The sequence below is a fragment of the Chlamydotis macqueenii genome, chromosome 1, assembly GCF_036417535.1.
Source record: "Chlamydotis macqueenii isolate bChlMac1 chromosome 1, bChlMac1.mat, whole genome shotgun sequence".
NCBI classification, from domain to species: Eukaryota; Metazoa; Chordata; class Aves; order Otidiformes; family Otididae; genus Chlamydotis; species Chlamydotis macqueenii.
The window spans coordinates 124,919,589-124,938,806 of record NC_141556.1 but is presented as its reverse complement, the minus strand read 5'-3'; the positions used below and the strand labels follow the sequence as shown (position 1 = coordinate 124,938,806).

The window sequence follows — 19,218 nt, the reverse complement described above, 5'->3', positions numbered from 1 at the left end:
TACGGCCACAGGAGAGGTGATGAGGGGGCGTTCCCCCTCCGCCACCACCGAGGACGGTTCCTCCACCTACGCCCCAGCCCCGCCGCTGCCAGGACCAAGCCCCAGCAGCGCCCAGCTCCCCCGCCCCGGGGCCGCCATCTCGGAGTCCCGCCGACCCCCGGCCCTTCCCGGGCGGAGGCCGCGGGCGGAGGGCGACAGCGGCGCCCCCTAGCGGGCACCGCGCCACCCCTCGCCTCAGCGGCTGCTGGGCGGGCCGGGGCGTGGGGCGGCTGCGGTGCGGTGCGGCGCGGCGAAAACGCGCCCCGCGGGAGGGCGGCAGGCGGCGATGAAATTCCCGGGCTCCGTCCTCGTCTCCCTCGTCCTTTTCGTGGCCGAGACGGTGGCCGCCCTGTGCCTGAGCGGGGCGTACCGCGCGGCGGGGGACCGCATGTGGCAGTGGCTGACGCTGCTCTTCGCCCTCCTGCCCTGCGCCCTGGTGCAGCTCAGCCTGGTCTTCATCCACCGCGACGTCAGCCGCGACCGCCCGCTGGTGCTGCTGCTGCACCTCCTGCAGCTGGGGCCGCTCGTCAGGTCGGTGAGTGACTCCCGGTCCCGCTCCGCTCCCCCTTCCTTCCCGCCTCGGCCCGGGGGAGCCCGGGGAGCGGCCTCGCTGCCCGCAGGGGCGCCCGGAGCGACCCAAGCGCCGGCCTTTGTGCCGTACCCGCTGCCGGGCGGGTGCCGCTGCGGCTCCGCACCGGTGTGAGCCGCGACCTGAGCCTTCCCAGCCTTGTTTCTGAAAGGCCGCGGGAGGAATAATTTCCTTGGTAGAGGTCCCCGGGCAGAAGCAGAGCGACGGGCGCGGTGCTCGCTGACCTTCGGCGGGCGGCCGGCGCTGGAGAGGGCGGGGTAGGCCCCTCCCGAGGGGCAGGTGGCGGGCGGGCCCCGCTCCCGCTCTCTGCGGCCGATTAGTTTTCTGCCCCTGTGCCTTTTGGCAAACGGTCGTGCCGGCTCGCTGCTGGTTTATCCGTCACGCTTTACTCGGAGGTTACTGCCAAGAGAGAAAGGAGGACTTAACTCGGTTTAAGACAGTTAGTACACATCCCAGCTGTGCGTATTGGAAGTGCTAGCGGTGCTTTAGCCTCTCTCTTCTTGCCAAAACGGAGCTTCTTGCCCCGAATTGCTTTGGAGATTTTTCAGCTTCTGTCCTTAGGGAAAAACAAACAAACAAACAAACAAACCAAAGAGATGAAAACTTACAGAGGTGGTACAACCCCGTGACAAAATATTTGCTGGGGCTTTCATTTTAAATTTACATGCAAATCTTTATTGGAAAGGGAATTAAAGAAAGTGTCTCTGTAGTAGGGTCTAGGAGATGTACCCCCAACTTTTTGAAATTCCTGGACAGTGTGGAAAGGAAGATGTGTTCATGCTAATAAGGGCGAACAGTTTGGATGCTACAAAACATCTTGCACTTCAAAAACATTGAATTCCTCTGTAACCATGTCTGGATTTTTTGTTTGTTTGTTTTGGTAATATTTTAGAGATTTACATTACGGCTTAACAGTTAAGTTTTTGAAGAGCTCTGATTTTTCTAAAAGCTAAGAACAAAATACTTCCACATTCTTTGGAAAATAAGAGTGGAACCAAAGAGAAAGCAACTATCAAAAATAAAAATCATGTTCATTACTTTTTTGTCATTCTAAATCAATTTCTTGAGGTCAGACAAGGAAAGATTGTCCTGTCAAGCTGCAAGCTGTGAAGAAGCAACAAAGGTTATAACCACCAACAACAAATTAGAGGATTTTCTTTCTAATTATCTGAAAGAGACATAGACTTCTGTTTTGACCTTAACCACCAAATATGATTTCACTTTTATTTTCTCAATCTCAAGTTTATCTTTTTACAACACAAGTCTCATCTTGCGCAGAACACACTTTTTTTTCTGTGTTGGCATGCTCCCAGCTGCAGTTCCCGCTGTAAACTAGCGGGCATAGAGAAGCCCGCTCCTCTCCTCTCCGTGATGCTGCAGTGTGTAAGTGTGTCGCCAGCTCTGCACTCCTGCCTTTCTCAAAGATTTACGAACTTAGTGTTTCCAGGAGGTTTGAAGATGTTCTCGAAGTGCTGCAGCATGCCTGTGCCGCGGTCCCCGTGGCATCAGTTAGACAATACAAAGTGATAAATGTTAACTTCTCTCTTGACCCAAGATAACTGGAATTATAATTACTAATAAAAAGAGGGTGATACTTTCATGCCACCTGAAAAACTTATTTCCTACTAAAGGGAGGGATTATGCAAATTTAAGAGGAAAAGTTTCAGAGGAAACAACCTCTCTTTAGATTCAGGTAAATGTGTCTACTTGTAGGGTACAATACAAAAGTGTGGGAAGGCGAAGTGATCGGTCTGAGATAGAGAAAAAGAGACCTTTAATATCTTCCTTGCCTTCCTGTCCATTGCCAGTAGACATTGTTGTATCTGTCAGAAGAGAAAACCAATCTACACCTGATGGGAAGCGATCTGCACTGTAAAAGTTGAAGTGTTTTCAGCACATGAAATACCTTACCTTGCTCTACTTTGCACAGGAGGCTTACTGTCCTGTGTGGACTGGAATACACACAAGTCTGAGGTGACAGCTAGAAGACAAAGTATTTTTTGGCTGTATCATCATTTCACTGTGGCTTTAACCATAGTAAGCTGAAAGGGCCCATTGTCCTGGAGCCATTTTGTCCCATCCTTTCAGGCAAACCTCTCCTCCTTTGCGCCAGATTCCTGCTGCTGTTAGTCATCTGCTTCCCCAGTATGAAGCCTCACTCCATCCCTGTGTTCCGTCTCTCGTACATATCACTGGCACAGCCCAGGGCCTTTGAGGGAGGGCTGGGTCCAATTAGGTGAAGTGGGACACATAGACAGTAGAGCAGCCCCAGGCTCTGTCTGCTTGTGGCATCAGAATGAAATGTTAGAGCCTTTAGGCTGTGTGAGATGGCATGTTTCAGCAGAGGGCAGTCTGCTTCTACTGGCTTTAAAAAAAAGCTAACGCTAGCTTTTTAACCATCTCTGTTGGGTTTGTGACATGATACAGGGTAGTTAGTATTTCTCTGTTCGGACTCATACTCAAATATCCGTGCACTGCTTTACAGACAGTCCATGTACGTTGTGTGAATTTTCTTCATCGTCTTAAGAGCTAGACATTTTTCTCCCCATCCTTTTCCCTTAAAAAGTTAAGTTTAAATTTTGGGGAATGGTTTGGAAATATCTTGGCAGGGAAGGAGGGTATTTAGCTTTGTAAACCAAATGATCCTGCCTATTTTGAGTCCTCTGTGTGACAGGGAAAAAGTACATTCTCTTATAAAACCTTCTTGGATGCCACCACCTTCCCCAAACACCCACACTCCACCTGTTCAGGAGGCACTTGCTGTCCTGCTGCTGCCACTGGAAGCACTAAAATTAGGAAGCATCCCTCTTCCTGAGGAGGACTTTTGCTCTGCCGGGAGAGCACCCTCTTTTGATTCCTTCTCCCACTCCCTAAGGGTTTCTCTAAATTTGGAGCAATTTGTAGATTAAAATTCCTGCCTCCCTCAGTGGTCTGGCTCTGATCCCCAGGATGTAAGCATGCCAGAGACTTTGCAGAGGGTTGGCTGGAACAAAGTGACTGCAGGTTTCTAGGCACCGTGGGATACTCCTGCAGCATTTCAGGTCAGTGCCACTCCTTGTGAGCACACTGATTTGTCTGGATGCTTAGAAAATATGTTTGGATACTTTCTCTTTTTTTTTTTTTTTTTTTTTTTTTTTTTTTTTTTTTTGTAAAAGGAGATTATTTTAACACATAAAGGAAATTATAATGCAAAAATTACTTAAGAGGATAGCCAGTGTCAATGAGAGATATAATACATTTTTCTTTTCATTAGAGAAGACCATGATGAGCTTTTTGGCTCATTATTGGCTGCTCCTGAGCCAAGAACTGTCTCGTTGTTCCCTCATCATTTGGATGGCACCTGTAGCACTGAGACTATCTTGAGATTTTTAGGTGCTGGTACAATTCCAATAAATAATAACTGGGTGTATCTTTGCTAGTGTACTGCTCCACACTTAGGGATTCAATCAAAGTGCAAATAGCCCTTCATGAAGGGTGCCAGAGAAGCCACTCTTAACTTGCTTGCCTTTTTCTATTCTGCAAGCAATGAGTAGGTCAGAAGCTGAAGTGAGGAGTGCAGATTTCCGACAAACTGACTGGAACTGTCACGAGCAGGGGATGTTGGTGGTATTGTACGGTAAGTCTGCTGGATGCGGTGGTTCCCTCCCATCTGAGTTACTGAAGACAGTACTGAAATGACACATCCAGAAGGGACTGGTGTCATTTTGGTAGTGCTTCCTTCTGATACCAGTTCCAGTAGGAACTTTGCATCAAACTGACAGCAGCTGCTGAGCTGCTATTACAGACAAAGTTAGATTCTGTGAGCTGCAGGAAGTAAAAAAAAAAAACAAAAACCACAAAAAACCCCAAAAACCCAACAAAAACCCAACAAAAACCCCAAAACAAAACACCTATAGGCTGAAATTATCAGTGATTAATATTTTGAGTACCTAATTCTGCAGTTTGAAATCTAATCTAATAAGCTCTAACGGTGCAGGTAGCAGTCATTGTGCAGAAGCATTGTCTCTCATGGGTAACCTCTCTTTCCTAGTGACTTGCTTTATAGTTCAGAATAGCACAGGTCTAAAAACCTCTCTTCCTTGTAGGACTTCCATCGGCAGACCTTACTGTAGGAGATTCTGCTAGCTCTAAACTTTACAACTTTTCATGCATCCCCATCTTTTCCAGATGGGAAGAATATGCCTAGACCCTCTTCAGGCTTTTTTTTTTCCTTTATTCTTGAGCAGATGTGTTAGGTGTCCATGATGCGATGAACACAAAGTAAGTGCCGATGGAAGGTAGAACAATGAGTGAGGAACAAATCTTTGCCTGACGCAGGTAGGTAAATCTGCAGGACTGATAATTCTTTTGCACACTTCTCTAAAGAAAAGGAATTATGGAAAATGGAGTCATTAGAGAAATCTGCTTGTACATTTGCAGTGAGCATTTCTGGATAGGTCTCAGGTAGCTCTTGGAGCGCTTGTTGGCTGTGGGAAGTTCCCTGTTTTCATTGCCTGCTCCCTCTTCACACCACCATTATCTTGCCTGTATTTAAATCCCCCACATCCATGATTAAAAGAGAGAATGAGGTGCTCACTCTCGGCAGACATAGAAGGATAGGATTGTTCCTCCTACTAACTGCGTAGAAGATGAATGTGTTGCTGCTGAATCACTCTTTGTAGGCACCATCAGATCCTTGAAAAAGAACGGCTCTTCCCTCTGCCAAGGTTTGGCAGCAGAGGAGAAACTAGCACCATCTCTTTCTCAGCTCTTAAATTTCACTGTAGAGAGTAGATCTGACATTTTTTTCTTCAGGGTAATTTTAGTTCCTTCAGAGCTCATCTGGTCATTGCTTTACATACAGTGAAAATGGCCAGCTGCGTGCCTTCTGCTGTTGATGGATCTCTTCAAAGGGCCCTAAACATCACTGCATTGCAGGAAAGGGATTGTGCAGAAGTTGGGATCTCTCACTCCTGTTCCTCTGGAGCGGAGCAGCGATGAGCAGTGAGCAACTGGGGCTTCTGGGGAATTCCCTGTTCTGTAGTAGTTTGTAACTACGGAGGAAAGCTGCATGAAAGCAATCTCCTTCTTGCATTATCTCTTTGTTGTCTTTCATACTAAAAAAGAACAAACCAGTTCATTTAAAGACAAGATTTCCAGCTCTTCAGAATGTACTTCGTCGACAAAGTCATAACCTGGCACGGGTTGTGTGATTTGAATTGATTCTTGGTCACTATTCTGAACCCTTCTCACCTGAATGGTTCTTCAAGTGCCTGTGCCCCCTTACACTCCCTTACTCAAACATTTAGATTGGTGCTCTTTCTTTCTAGTGTATCAGCTGCCAGTCTGCTCCTGTTTGAAGCAGTTTCTTGGGCAGTGGCACCAGACAGAGTCTTGAGTGCATTTATTACTTGCCCTAGAAGGCATGATCTCCGGAGACACTCTTGCATGGGATCAGCAGGGCTTAGGAAAAGATGGGCATCATTACTGATGTAATCTGAGTGCTTGCACGTATTGTTTTTATTACTCTGTTTACTGGTAAACATCCCCTTTGGCTCTAAGGTTTGCTCATCAGACCATTTCACATTGTGTTCGCTTTTCTGTATGGACATAAAATTTCCCATCGCAAACAATATACTGCTTCTTCATACCTAGCTAATAAATACAAATCAAATGTTTGCTCCAAAACTCAACATTTTGTTGACTACAATGTTTGCTATAATCAGTAGTCTTATGAATCTTATATCTTTTATGGGATTACTGCATATTTGTAGATGGGTCCGTAGACTATATCTGCTTCTAATCACACGTGGCAAGAGTTCAGAGGCTGATGCTGAGATCTCATTTTCCATAATAGTTTCAGACTTGCCCTCAGCTCAGGAGGAATAGATGCCTGTGGATACTAAGAGAGACAAAAATGTTCTGGGATTTTTCTTTTGGAATAAAATCAATTTGTTGGTTTCAGAATCTCTGTTGGCTTCACAAGCTACTATGCTTTATTAATTTTTCACACTTTATTTTTGACTCTGTGGATTCTTTCACATGAAACAAGACTGGTAGGGACTGAAAAGATTAACAAGGGGAAAACAGAAGGTCACCACTGTGAATGGAGCCTCCAGCACATCAGGCGCTTCAAATAGCTTTAGCGATAATGGTAGCTGAAGCCTGGTGAATCAAGGATAGTACTACAGGATCCTAAAACTGCTCTCCATCTAGAGCAATTGAAACTTGCTAGTGGTCCAGTTACACGAAAAAATAAAGTTAAGTTTATTAAAATAAAAATTAGTATGCTTTTGTTTGAATTTTTAACAGTGCTGCTTTACAGTTCAATCTGTGAGCTTTCCCCTAAAAGGCTGTGATAGACTTTGACTTGTCAATTGTTGAAAAAAAGTCAAGCTGAACAGGAAACAGGAGTTCAAAGTCTAAGACAAGCGCAGCTCTGTGCTTTGTAATTGTGAGGTACTTTTAAAAGAAGATGAGCCTTATTTGTACATTACAAAAACTCATCGGCCAAATCTGACCTGTCTGAGAGTTGGAGATGCTGCATTCCAGCAAGCATTACCTGCAGAGGCAACCGGGTGGAGGAGATGAACCCCAGCAGGTGCTATGGAAGGAAAGAAGGCAGCTTAGTCCTCATCAGAGTATGATGCCTAGTAAGAAGAAGATGCCATGCGTGTCAGGTCATGGGAGATGAGGCCAGAGCTGGTATCACAGGTCACCCTTGTAGTGGGCGTTTCTCTCCCCAAAGTTTCCCTCTGGGCTTGAAACCAGCCCTCATAAGTTCTGCTGCTCACACTACAATTGTTTTTCTTCTTGAAGCCTGTACCAGTGTTAGGCATAAAAGAGAAGACAGGTTGTGTCCGTGCTTAGTTTGGGCTTTTGGGGGTTTTTGTTTTTCAGTAGTCAATGCCATTTATCCTGCTGCACATGGCCTGGTCCAGAGCATGCTCTGTATTTTTAGGACCCTATCCAATATGACAGAAATAGAGTTTTTCTTTCCTCTCCCTTCACCTTCAGCTTGTGACTTCACCTGTACCTCAGTAGAGTCTTGCTTGTTTTTACTTCCCAAACAAGGCTGACTTGTGTGTTTTGGGTCCTGCTTGATGCCCAAGCCCACCCTTGACACCTTCGTACCCAAGCAACTCTCTTGGAATAGTTTTTTCTAAAGTTTTTGCCAGTCTAAACGTAGTTGTTGGAAGGAAGTTTCAGAAACTTTCCTTTCCTTTCAGCAATCTATCTGAGGCTGTATTATCTTCTTTAATACTCAAGGAGCTAGATTGTGCTTGTTGCTGCAGCATTTGCTGCTGCCAACCCCTTCAGTCCTTTTCTGTTTCCTTCCAAATGTATGGATTATTCTCTGTGCATAGGTAGAGGCAGCAAGTAGCACAACAATATGTAATTTGTGAATAGACGTGCATGTGCTGGCACCACTTGGTTCCTTGGAAGTTAGTCTGTGGTAACTTAGACCTACATACGCAAGAGGGTTTAGTTCCCCCTGTTTTTCAAGTATGAAGAGCTGCAACAACTGGAAACAGTGTGTCTTCTTCGTAAGAATATTTTTGCAAGATTGTGTTTAATATTGCTTGAACAGTGTAATAAACATAAGCAAACATAGGGAGTAAAGCTCCTATTTCTGTTGCTTGGTAAAGCAAAGGTTACAGTCCAGCTATTTCTGAGGCGTGTGCACCTGCTCGTACCCTGAGCTTCTCTCCAGTGTTTTGAGATGTTTTGTTTAAGGCAAAGGTATGAAAAGTGGTTTTATTGCCATGTCCAGTCTATGGATAACAAGAAGAGAAAGACATGAGAATCTGAAGAAACACTTCCAACTTGGGTCTGTGGTGGCAGCTTATGAACATGGTAGTGCCTGAGTAGTTTAAGAACTTAAATAGGACAGCAGAGAGCAAGGGCAGCTCATAGGAGACATTAAACTGCCTCCTATGTCCAAATACTACAAGCAGCCCAAAGGGCACTGCCAGATTCTTGCCCTCTAGTCATATGTAGTTCATATTTTAAAGACTGAAATCTGTCATATTCCAAATCTACCAGGAAGAGAAAATGTGTAGGCTGTGTTCTATGAACAGATGACTTAGGACTTAGTATGTGATGGTTTCAAAATACTAAGGAGTGGGGAGACCTATGCTTTTCTTCCATTTTTTTTCCTGTTACTCTATTTACTGATTTGCTTGTAGGTGTGTGGAAGTCTTTTACATTTACTTCCGTGCTGGCAGAGTTGAAGAGCCCTATGTCAGCATCACAAAGAAGAGGCAGATGCCCAAGGATGGGTACTCAGAAGAAATTGAGAAAGAAGTGGGACAGGCTGAAGGCAAGCTGTGTACGCACAGGTCTGCGTTCAGCAGGGCGTCTGTGATCCAGGCATTCCTTGGCTCAGCACCCCAGCTCACGCTCCAGCTCTACATCTGTGTCCTGCAGCAGGAGATCACGGCTGCCAGAAGTAGGTAGAGCTGTTTTTATCACCTCTGCGTTTTTGTGGGAGGGAGAGGGGAAGGGTCAGCAGTCAGGTGTACCAGCTGCCCTGTACAAGAACCAAACATATTGCAATGGGTTTCATCTCCCTGACAGCTTTTGATGGTGATGTTGCTCTCCAGCTTATCTTGCTCTCAAGCTTATCTCATCATGTTTTAGACTATAACACTTCCTATAGCATACTTGGGTTGCTATAAAAACACTAATTTGATAAAGTGGCCATTATGGCATGAGAGAGGGGCAGCTGGAGTGACTGAGCTGTCTTCATGAAGAGGAAAAAAACCTTTTACCTCTGTTCCATTTTGGTTTTTGAGCAAGCTTTCTGAAAGATTCCTTGGAGTACACTGCAGAGCCTGTTTTGCCATCCTGCATTAAGGAAGGTGTACTTTCAGGAATGCAGTTTCAAATATGGACTGAGGACGTGAACTGCCTTTACTTGTGCCAGACTCTGAATTTGGAATCAAAAGGCAGGACTCAATAAGCTGGTGTGCAAATGTGGCCATCTCATCTCTGGACCCAAGCTGTTAAGCCTTCATCAAGCAGTGCTGCACCGTGTATACTTACCAGCACACATCTCCCTTACCGTGGCACTCCGCTTCTTGTTCCATGATGTGCTCCAGCTCCTTTAAAAAAAAATAAAGCCTTTATTTGCTGGCTGGCTGTTAAATGAAGAACCTACTGCAGCTTGTTGTAGGACAACCATCTTTTCAGTGTAAGAAAGGACTTATGCACCTCTATGAACTGGAGGAGTATTTCCACTGAAATACAAAACAGCTCTTGTTGTATCTCCTAGGCCCTGAGAGGCCAAGGGATTTTCACAGCTAGGGATGCTGAGGCTAGGGTGACGCGTTATGAATCTGAACACTTTCTTCAGTTCTGGTGCCGTGGTGGGCAGTGTACCAAGGTAAGGAACTAAGATTTTTGGAGAAGCCTTTATAAAAACGTCAAGGATCTCCCCTCAACTCAAGGAATGGAAAATTTTAGCATACCAAAGGGTGAGTCAGCACGTAAGGTTATTACAACAGGTTATGGTCTTTATACAAAATTACTTGTTTAAGGTCACAGCAGCAGTTACTTGAAAGACATTGCTCCCGACAGTTTCTGAGTGCTTCACAGCTAGGGTATGCTCTTCAGACAACCATGACATCTGTGACATGGGATGAGAATCTTTTGCTAAGCGGTGCAATTAGCAAAATTTCCAATAACTTTCCTGCAGATGGCATTTGCTTGAGAAAGGTCACCTTTCTTATATATTTCTTCTCCTACTGGTTGTGATTGCCAAGGAGAAGTGCTGAGCACTTATTAGAGAACTGGATATTTAATAGTGATTTGTAATGCCCTGTTACTTCTGACTTTTCTCAGTCACTGCTGAGATAAATTCTGAATCACAGACTGATAATTGACCTTCTGTGGGTGAAGTTAAACAACCAGAGATTAGCTGGCTCACCAGGAAGTTCAGTGAACTCACCAGCAAATGCAGTAGTCATCTTGTGTCTCCCAGGAGCCATCTCCATAGCAGGTGTAGTTCTAAAATACAGAAAATAAAAGGAAAAAAAAAAGTGGTGTGTTTGTTTTTTTTTTTTTTCCCTCAATCAGTGACATCGGAACAGTGGCAATGTCTGTTAGAGCTCATTCATCAGAAACAAGAGTCCTAACCATATTAATCTTGTGTGTATTTTACTTTCTGAAATATTGAAACTTTCTGCAGTCTCTTTAGCCAGCTTATTTCTGCAGTAGTGCCTTTTGTCCACCAGTATTATTCAGCCTCCAGAGTAAACAGGAATGATGCATAGCACAGTTTCAGCGTGGTCTGTTATGTGTACACAGGGATTATCATACATAGGGACATGACTTCAACCTTTTGATCTTAAAATGTCATCAAACTAATTTAACAGTCAGTCCAGCTCTTCTTCCACACTTCAGATGTCTTCAGCTTCCCTGTTCTTTGACACTGGTCCTCCAAAGTGCACGTTCTTTTCCAGTTGTCTCTGTTACAATTATCACTCTCTTCTTCTTATATTTTGATTTCCATGGTTTTTGTGTTGTCTCTTCATCAGTCTCTTGTTTTTCTGGATTCCTACGCTACCCTGTCTGTTATTCTGTGTAAATTCTGCTTGATCAGTGGTAATGAGGTCAATATCACCTATGAACCTAAAACTGTTTACCATCATACTGCACAGCATGGTTTGTCCCTTTCAGATCAGATTGAAACTCATTATTGCTTCCAGGATTGAATTCAACAGCTCTGAAAAGAGAATGCATCCTTCCCTAGCACTTTGTCAACCGCAGCCGTGCTGCATCTTTCTTGTGTATTTCATGGCATTCATTAATTTCCCTGAATGTTTTCTTCTGGATGGTCAGATTCTTGCCAGTGTCTGGCATTGTCCAAAACTGTCATTTCACCATCTACCAAGAACATAAGATCAAGAGAACTAAAGAAACTTGCAAAGGCAGGACAAAGCTTCTAGGTTAGTGATGAAAGACATAAAGCTTCGGTGACTGTTTAGTCTGAAATGTACAGAAATGCTGTCAGGCCCTCTTCACTTAGGTAGTACGACCTGGAGAAGCACAAGGCCAGGAGGTGCCAAAAAAACCTGAGTTAGCCTTAATTACAAAAACAGCCAGCTGGAGATGGGAGATGTGTGACTTGGCCCCTTACCTTTGAAAAAGGGACAGTTCTCAGTGTGTAGTATTGAATGTGGAACATCTGCTTCCATTAAAGAGTAATCTTTTTGTAAGTTTAAAGTTTTTGTGCCATTAACAGCATTCAAGTTATCTTTTTCAAGTGTTGCTTGCAGTGATAAAATAATCTCAAAAGGTGGATTTCCTACCATTTAAAAATAAAATTATTCTGCTGAAAAAGGTACTTTAAAAAAAAATGTAGCAGTGACTCTCATCTTCAAGAACAGAAGTTTTGGTTTTATGAGGTTTTTGGGGTTGTTTTTTGTTTGTTTGGTTGGTTTTTTTCAACTTACTAGTGTTTGCAGTGTCACTTTCCTAATGTCCATGACTGGACTTTGCATGTGGTCTTACTAGGTGTCTTAAGATGCTTCTACAGTTGCTCCTCCTCAACTAGTTAAGCTCTGACCACAGAATACTTCTCTCATTGTTTGAACAACATATATTGAGTATTAATAGTTGTTTCTAAGTGTTGAAATTATATCTTAAGGCAAAAAAAAAAGTTGTATCTAGATGTCTTGCCCTAAGTAACAAAATAAGTGCCCTTATTTTTCAAGGGTTCTGATTATCAGTTTAGAAAACTGTATTTTATATAATAGATAACTTATGATTCTGCAGCTGAATGTAAGATTTCAGTATTTGTGATGTAGCTCATCTACAGCAAAATTAACTCTCTTAGCAATTTCTGAAGTGGGAAGGACCAGGTCTTGAAAAAACTTAAGACATAATTAAAAAAACCAACAAAGTAACAGTGCCTCCCTAAATGACTCTGTGATTTGTAAGAAAACTACAGCCTTCTGGGAGTAGGAAGGGAGAAATGCCACTTTATAAGGACTGTTATGGGATTTCGAACTGTTCAGGGGAAGATACTCTGCCTTTCAAATTTTCACTTTTTTGCCTGCCCAGGATGAGTAAAAGCAACAATAATGTCACCCTCCCACATTTCCCTTTGTGGTTGCTTCAAACCATCTTTCTCACAGACTTAAAAGTGATGTTTGAACTGAAGGTTTGGTGACAGTACTGAGCTTTTGGGAAAGGAGCAGGACTGGACTACTGTATTAAACCAGAGTCATGAAATCATAGAATCACAGGATGGTTAGGGTTGGAAGGGACCTTCAAAGGTCATCTAGTCCAACCCCCCTGCAAGAAGAAGGGACATCTCCAACCAGATCAGGTTGCCCAGAGCCTCATCCAACCTGGCCTTGAATGTTTCCAGGGATGGGGCGTCCACCACCTCTCTGAGCAACCTGTGTCAGTGTTCCACCACCGGCTTTGTTAAAAATTTCTTCCTTATATCCAGTCTGAATCTATCTCCCTCTATTTTGAAGCCATTACCCCTAGTCCTGTCAAACAGGCCCTACTGAAGTGGGTAAAAATTGTGAAGAAAGTATGCAAATACTAACAAAACCATGGGCAGTTAGCACTCCTGAACATCGAGGTACTTCTCAGTAACTGGTTATTCTATGCATCCACAGTTCTTGTACATTTGTACCTACTTAATGTGGCAAGACACGACTCCCTTCTGCGGTGTCCGAAAGCTTTTCCCCTGTTGTGCATCTGGAGAGGAAGCCAGGTAACAACTGGCCTCTGTCTTCACTTTCTGCAGAATTTAAATGCCATGAAACCTTTTCTTCTTTCTAGCTACTTGGAAAAGTAACAAATGGGGACCAAAATAGGAGGTAGGGTTAGAGTAAGAACTCAGAAGTGGAATGCCTTTTTTTAGCATTACACCCTGCTGGGAAACCCCGGGAGTGCTGTGAAGACAACTACATGTGCACTACTGTGATGCAATGTCTTCAACTTCTGCTAAGCTAAAGGTCCTGATTTGTCTTTTCTCTTTGTAGGTATTTTTATGGTCCTTTCACTCCTGTCAATTGTATATGGCGCCTTACGCTGCAACATCCTGGCTATTAAGATTAAGTATGATGATTATGATGTCAGCGTGAAACCAGCTGCCTACCTCTGTATATTCCTGTGGAGGAGCTTTGAGATTGCTACGCGGGTTACGGTGTTGGTCCTTTTCAGTTCGGTCCTTCAAATCTGGATTCTCCCCGTTGTGCTAGTGAATTTCTTTGGTTTTTTCTTCTACCCATGGATTCTCTTTTGGCAAAGCAAGTCCCCGTTTCCTGAGAACATAGAGAAGGCATTGAGCAGGGTCGGCACTACCATTGTCTTGTGCCTTCTTACCTTCCTGTATGCTGGCATTAACATGTTCTGCTGGTCGGCAGTGCAGGTGAAGCTCAATGATCCTGACTTAATTAACAAATCCCAAAATTGGTACCGACTGACCGTGTATTACATGCTGCGATTCATCGAGAACGCATTCCTCCTGCTGATGTGGTACATCTATAAAACCGATATCTACCTGTACGTCTGCGCCCCATTGTTGGTACTGCAGCTCCTAATAGGTTACTGCATGGCCGTCCTCTTCATGTTGGTGTTCTACCAGTTCTGCCACCCGTGCAAAAAGCTTTTCTCATCCAGCGTTTCCGAAGGTTTGCTGTCCTGTTTCAAGTTCCTCTGCTTTGTTTGCAAGCCTTCCAAATCCATCATTCTGACGGACAAGGCAGAGGTGAAATCTTCTGAAAATACTGATGAAGCATGGGGCAGTAGCAAGACAATAGATTCTCAAAAAGGGAATCCTCATCAAAGTGTTTCTTCCAATGCCTAGTACAACTGGAAGGAAGTAGGTGCCTTTGGGAGGTGGCAGATCACCTGTTGGAAATGTGGTGTATCTTGGACACTGTGTCTTGTGGATGGGACTTCTTCCTGACAGGTGTAGCTCTGCATGACGACTGACAAGCCTACCTTTGTGGAAAACTTAGTGTATGAGTACGTGTATCTGTGTGTTTGTGTACGGAGAGCAGTCTTTGTTTGTAGACTTCTATTTCAGAGGTTTTTGCACATGAGGTTTATTATCACCTGCTTATTTTTAAATCGTTATAGGAGACATCCTTCAAAAACTGGCCTGATGCTCATCTTACTCAGGAAATCTGAGGATGGAAGGAAATGCATTGTATTTGAGATAGGATGTCATTGTGGCATGCCACCCTAGCATGGAAACAGCATAAACCTTGACGATATATTGACTGTAGCTGTCGTCTGCTTTGATCAAATTGCAGACTTTTTTACACTCTAATCAGTGTAATAAGATAATACTTCTCTCTGTGGTATCAGAATTGAACTTCTGCACTGCACTGTAGTCTAGGTTGCCAAGAAACAGCCAATTAGCCAGCACTAATGCTGAAATGTGACTGTTACTGAGGACGGGCAGAGGGGTTATTGGCTTTGCACTGTTTTACCCAACATATTTGCTGCTTGTTAGTAAGGGAATTAAATTTAACACACTAATTGTGCTGTGCTGGAATAGCTCATTTTTCTGACATTATCATTTATCTAATACTTGGTTTGTGATGTTCTGCTATTAGGATGGTGTTCACTTTATAGAATTTTAAATATCTAGAAGTTGGGCAGGTAGTGTGAACTAGCCATGTAGGTGCTCTCCCGAGCACATCTCCAGGGAGTTATTCAACCCATCTTAAAATGTCCTCTGAGGCAAGTGATATGAGTCATTCTCTGGAGACCTGTCACTCAGTGTTAACCAGATGCCTTGACAATTAATTTTAACTCTCCATCTCCCTTTTAGATGGTTGAAGTTAAGAAATGAGCAGTACCCTGATTGTCAGGTGGCTGGTAGTACACTAAGGAGGCAACTCAGTGACTTGTTATATAGGGACAGAAGACACTGAGTCCCTCTTTTTGAGGCTGTAACATGTTATGGTTAGTTTAATATCAGTAGTTCAAAACCCTGTGACTTCTTTACCTCAGGAGTGTCACAGGCTTTAAATCTGAAAGAGGAAATGGAAGTCGTAGACTTTTTCTTCTATGCAGTATATCACCACAAATAAAAATGTTTCTGTATTTTGCACGTTGCTGAGAAAGCTTTAGCAGATGAACATCCAAGAATTTAGTGGAAATACAGGAAACCAACTATATTTTCAAAATTAAGTGAAATCTTTTTGCACTTTATTTGCTTAGCACCTTGCATTTCTTTTGAGTGTTACACATTATGGCTGCTAGTGGAAACAAATAATTCATGACCCAAAGCATCTCCTAGAGTCCTAAGCTTAACCTCCTCCATCTTATCCTCGTGGAGCATGTGAAGTTCTCCAGCAGGGATGACATCAGCATCATTGTATCAGAAGTGTCTCAAGTTCAGGCCACAGCTCATTTGTAACGAAATGTGTCACATGTGGTGCTGTAAAGAGCTAAGTTGTTTTTTTTCTTTACTGCACTGTAAATGAATGTCTTCATACTTCAGTTTTATAATGGAGTTATGCTTTTTATTTTGCTTAATATGTGTCGGTGTGTGGTATGTGTATGTAAATCTCATTAAATTATTGGTGGGTGGTAAAGGGAATTTTTGGCCTGAGTTTGCCATGGCAAACCTCACATATCTGGGGAAGACACTGAACACTTTAGTTCTAATTTTTCTCTCTGAGGAGCGTAGAATAGTGAAGTAATTCCTTGAAGACACTACAGTATTTCTCTGTAATTCTGCATGTAGAAGTACAGTATAGTATTTCTTTGTCTTTTTCTAGATGTAGAAGACTATTCCAGGTTTGGGGTTTTTTTTTCAGTAGTGAGATAAAGGAGCAATTGAGAATGTAGCCCTTGCTTCCAAACCTGGAGGGTCCAGCACACAGGGCCAGATTTTCAGGTGTTCTTAGCTAAAACTGAGTATCTGGATTTATAGTTGAATACTCATGAATAATCAGGGAGTTATGGTTGTTGCCTATCTACAGATGTATCTAGATCTGAAATGTTAGTCTCGGGGTAGGGGAGGGGGAGTGGCTTTATATGTAGAAGTACTCCATATCTAAAGAGAGAGTTCTCAAATCCTTAAGGCAGACTTTGGACACTGTAAGCAATGGTGCAGTTGTGATTTTGCCTTTTGAAAACAGTGGAAGCTTCACAAACTCCAGCCAGTGAAGTGTTTGTGCTACAGTGAAGTCAACAGTAGGAGGATTATGCAGCAATGAGTCCAGTGTGTGTGCATAGTGAGTACCATTTAATTTCACATACCAATGATGAAGACAACTGTATATGCATATTTTTAGAGAGTGTGTCACACTACTTGCTGTTTTTATACCAGTCTCCTGAAGTGCATGCGTAAGGAACTGAATATTCAAATCACTGTTATGAGGGGGAGGAAAAAAAAGAAAAGAAAGGTCTGTATGGGTTATGTTACTGTCATATGGTTTTGCCTTAGTTGTGCAGATTAACCAAATACAGTTTAGAGACTCCGTCAGCGTGAGGGCCGTTACTTTTGCACTGCCTCATGTCGCCGCAGCATGGAGTGCAGATTAACGGACAGTATTGCTGCTCTGTGTATGTTTTGATCTAGCTGTGCTGCCATTGCTGGTAGAAAGAAGGTACGAGAGGGAGTCATAAAGACAAAGATACTCTGTTAAGACCAATGTTTTAAAGGACAAGCTTATTTTTCTGGTGTGTGCTATAATGCTAGGAGAGGCAGCTTTTCTCAGGGTAATGACAGACTAGACAGTGTTGTTAGCAGTACACCCAGTGGCTGCACTGAGGGGATAGCATTAGCTACAAAGGGTGTATATGTGTGAATGAGTGATCTCTTGCTGCAGGTTTATTGTGGTTTTACTCTGTGAATGTTAGAGGTGTATGTATTCAATGGAAGGGTATAGGGCTACTGTTAAAAACTGTACTCACTTGAGTAGTCCTGAGTCACACAAAGGACTGCTCACTAAGGATCATTCACTTGTATAAGAGTATGCAAGATCTGATACACAGGCTTTCTTTTATACTTGTAAAACAACACAAATTAAAATCTTGAAACACTCCCTTAAGTTGTGGTATCAGTTCTTAGCCTGCTGCTTTCAGAAATCCAAGGTAAAGGTATGTAGCATACCCTCATCTGTTACTCTGCAGCAGCAGATGTGTTTTCAAGCAGACCTGTCAGAAGAATGATCTGTGATTGATTTGGGAATTCCTTACCTCCAACCAGTGCTTCCAATGCTGTTCGGCTGGTTGGGGTCTCCACAGAAAACTTTGTGGGAGGCAGGCAGTTTGAGACCAGTATTCTGCAGAACAAGATCAGTGTAATTTATTTATTGTCAGGAAGAGAATATTTAGTTGGTTTACATTGGAAATCCGAATGAAATCATTACCTCATAAATGGTCTTTCAACTTTTTTCTGCACACTTCTTTCATGTTCATCTGGATTTACCATGTGCTTGTTGTCTCTGACCTTGGGAATAGCGGGCAAAATCCATGCTGAGGACTATTGTGGAGGCACGTATTTTATAACTATAGGTGTAAATAGATACATTGTAAGAAGTTGTAATGTGTGCACATCACTTACATGAGGAGCAGTGAGAAAGGATTTTAGAAGTCCTGCTGGTGGTGGACACCTCTATCTGCTAGTAAGAGCTGCACACCCTAAAACATAGAAAGTAATTAATGCTTTCTTACATACGTTCTTTTTAGTCTCAAGAGATGATTTTTAAATGAGTATCCAGCATATGTTTTTTTAATCAAATGTGGATTAAAACATCAATGAAAAATTTCAGATTGAGGCATAATGTTGATAACATCTGTTTCCAGCATGGTTCCTTAAAGAAAAACTGATGTAACCACACTGTTTCTCTGTCAGCCCTGTTCTCCCCAATACACAGCAAACTCATTGAACACATTAAAACTAAATCTTTCTGAGGGCAGATATCTGAGGAAATAAAACAGGTTTATACAAGATTTGTGAAGTCTGTCAGCTGCCGGGAGGAAAAGATGAAAATTGATTAAATGATCCTACTGATAAGAAGGGTTTCAGCGTGAGCGATCTACTTCAACCTTCTTGCTGATCACTTAGCAAGCCAAGCAGTCGGAACACTTTAGGTGTTACAAACCTGTGTATCACTCAGTGATCCACATACCTGCTACCTCTTGCCCTTAGCATGAAAGAGGACTAGAAGTTGTGGGGATGAAGAGATACAGAGGGTAAGAGGAGGAGAAGATCATGAAGTCACGGAGGGTAATAGGAGTCACTTCAGTTTAAAGGATGCAGTATGGACTCTACAGGACATTATACTTTCTGTGTTGTTCCATTGATTGCAGAACAACTTATTTAAAGTAAGTTTCTAACCATTCTAATAAAATACAGGGTTTTCTTAGACCTGAAAAATGCATGACAACTCAAACGAACCCTCTTTTTAAAAGAGAGATTATTTGCAAGCCAGTCTGGTGACATTTGCAGCCTAGCTCAGAATTGGTGAATATTTGGGGTTGGTAAACTGTAATATAATTTTTATTTTTTCTTTTTTTTTTTTTAAATTCACCAGTCGTTCCTATATTTTTCCCCATAGCAGCTGATAATATCAAGTCTAAAACAACAAACCATTTTCTGTTACTTCCTGTCTGTA

The 19,218-nt window shown here is 42.9% G+C and overlaps 2 protein-coding genes across 2 annotated transcripts in view; both read left to right on the top strand.

The window, feature by feature from the left end:
- Positions 1-281: 281 nt before the first annotated feature.
- Positions 282-17,643, top strand: XK (X-linked Kx blood group antigen, Kell and VPS13A binding protein). The gene is made up of 3 exons (XM_086766644.1): positions 282-570; positions 8,797-9,059; positions 13,615-17,643. The coding sequence occupies exons 1-3, from the start codon at positions 326-328 to the stop codon at positions 14,439-14,441; spliced, it is 1,335 nt and encodes a 444-aa protein (XP_086622770.1). The 5' UTR covers positions 282-325; the 3' UTR covers positions 14,442-17,643.
- CYBB (cytochrome b-245 beta chain) overlaps positions 8,940-19,218 on the top strand; it is a 42,233-nt gene continuing 31,954 nt past the window's right edge. Inside the window, exon 1 of the mRNA XM_086766624.1 lies at positions 8,940-9,063. The gene's annotated coding sequence lies outside the window, so the exon portion shown is untranslated. The remainder of the gene's footprint in view (positions 9,064-19,218) is intronic.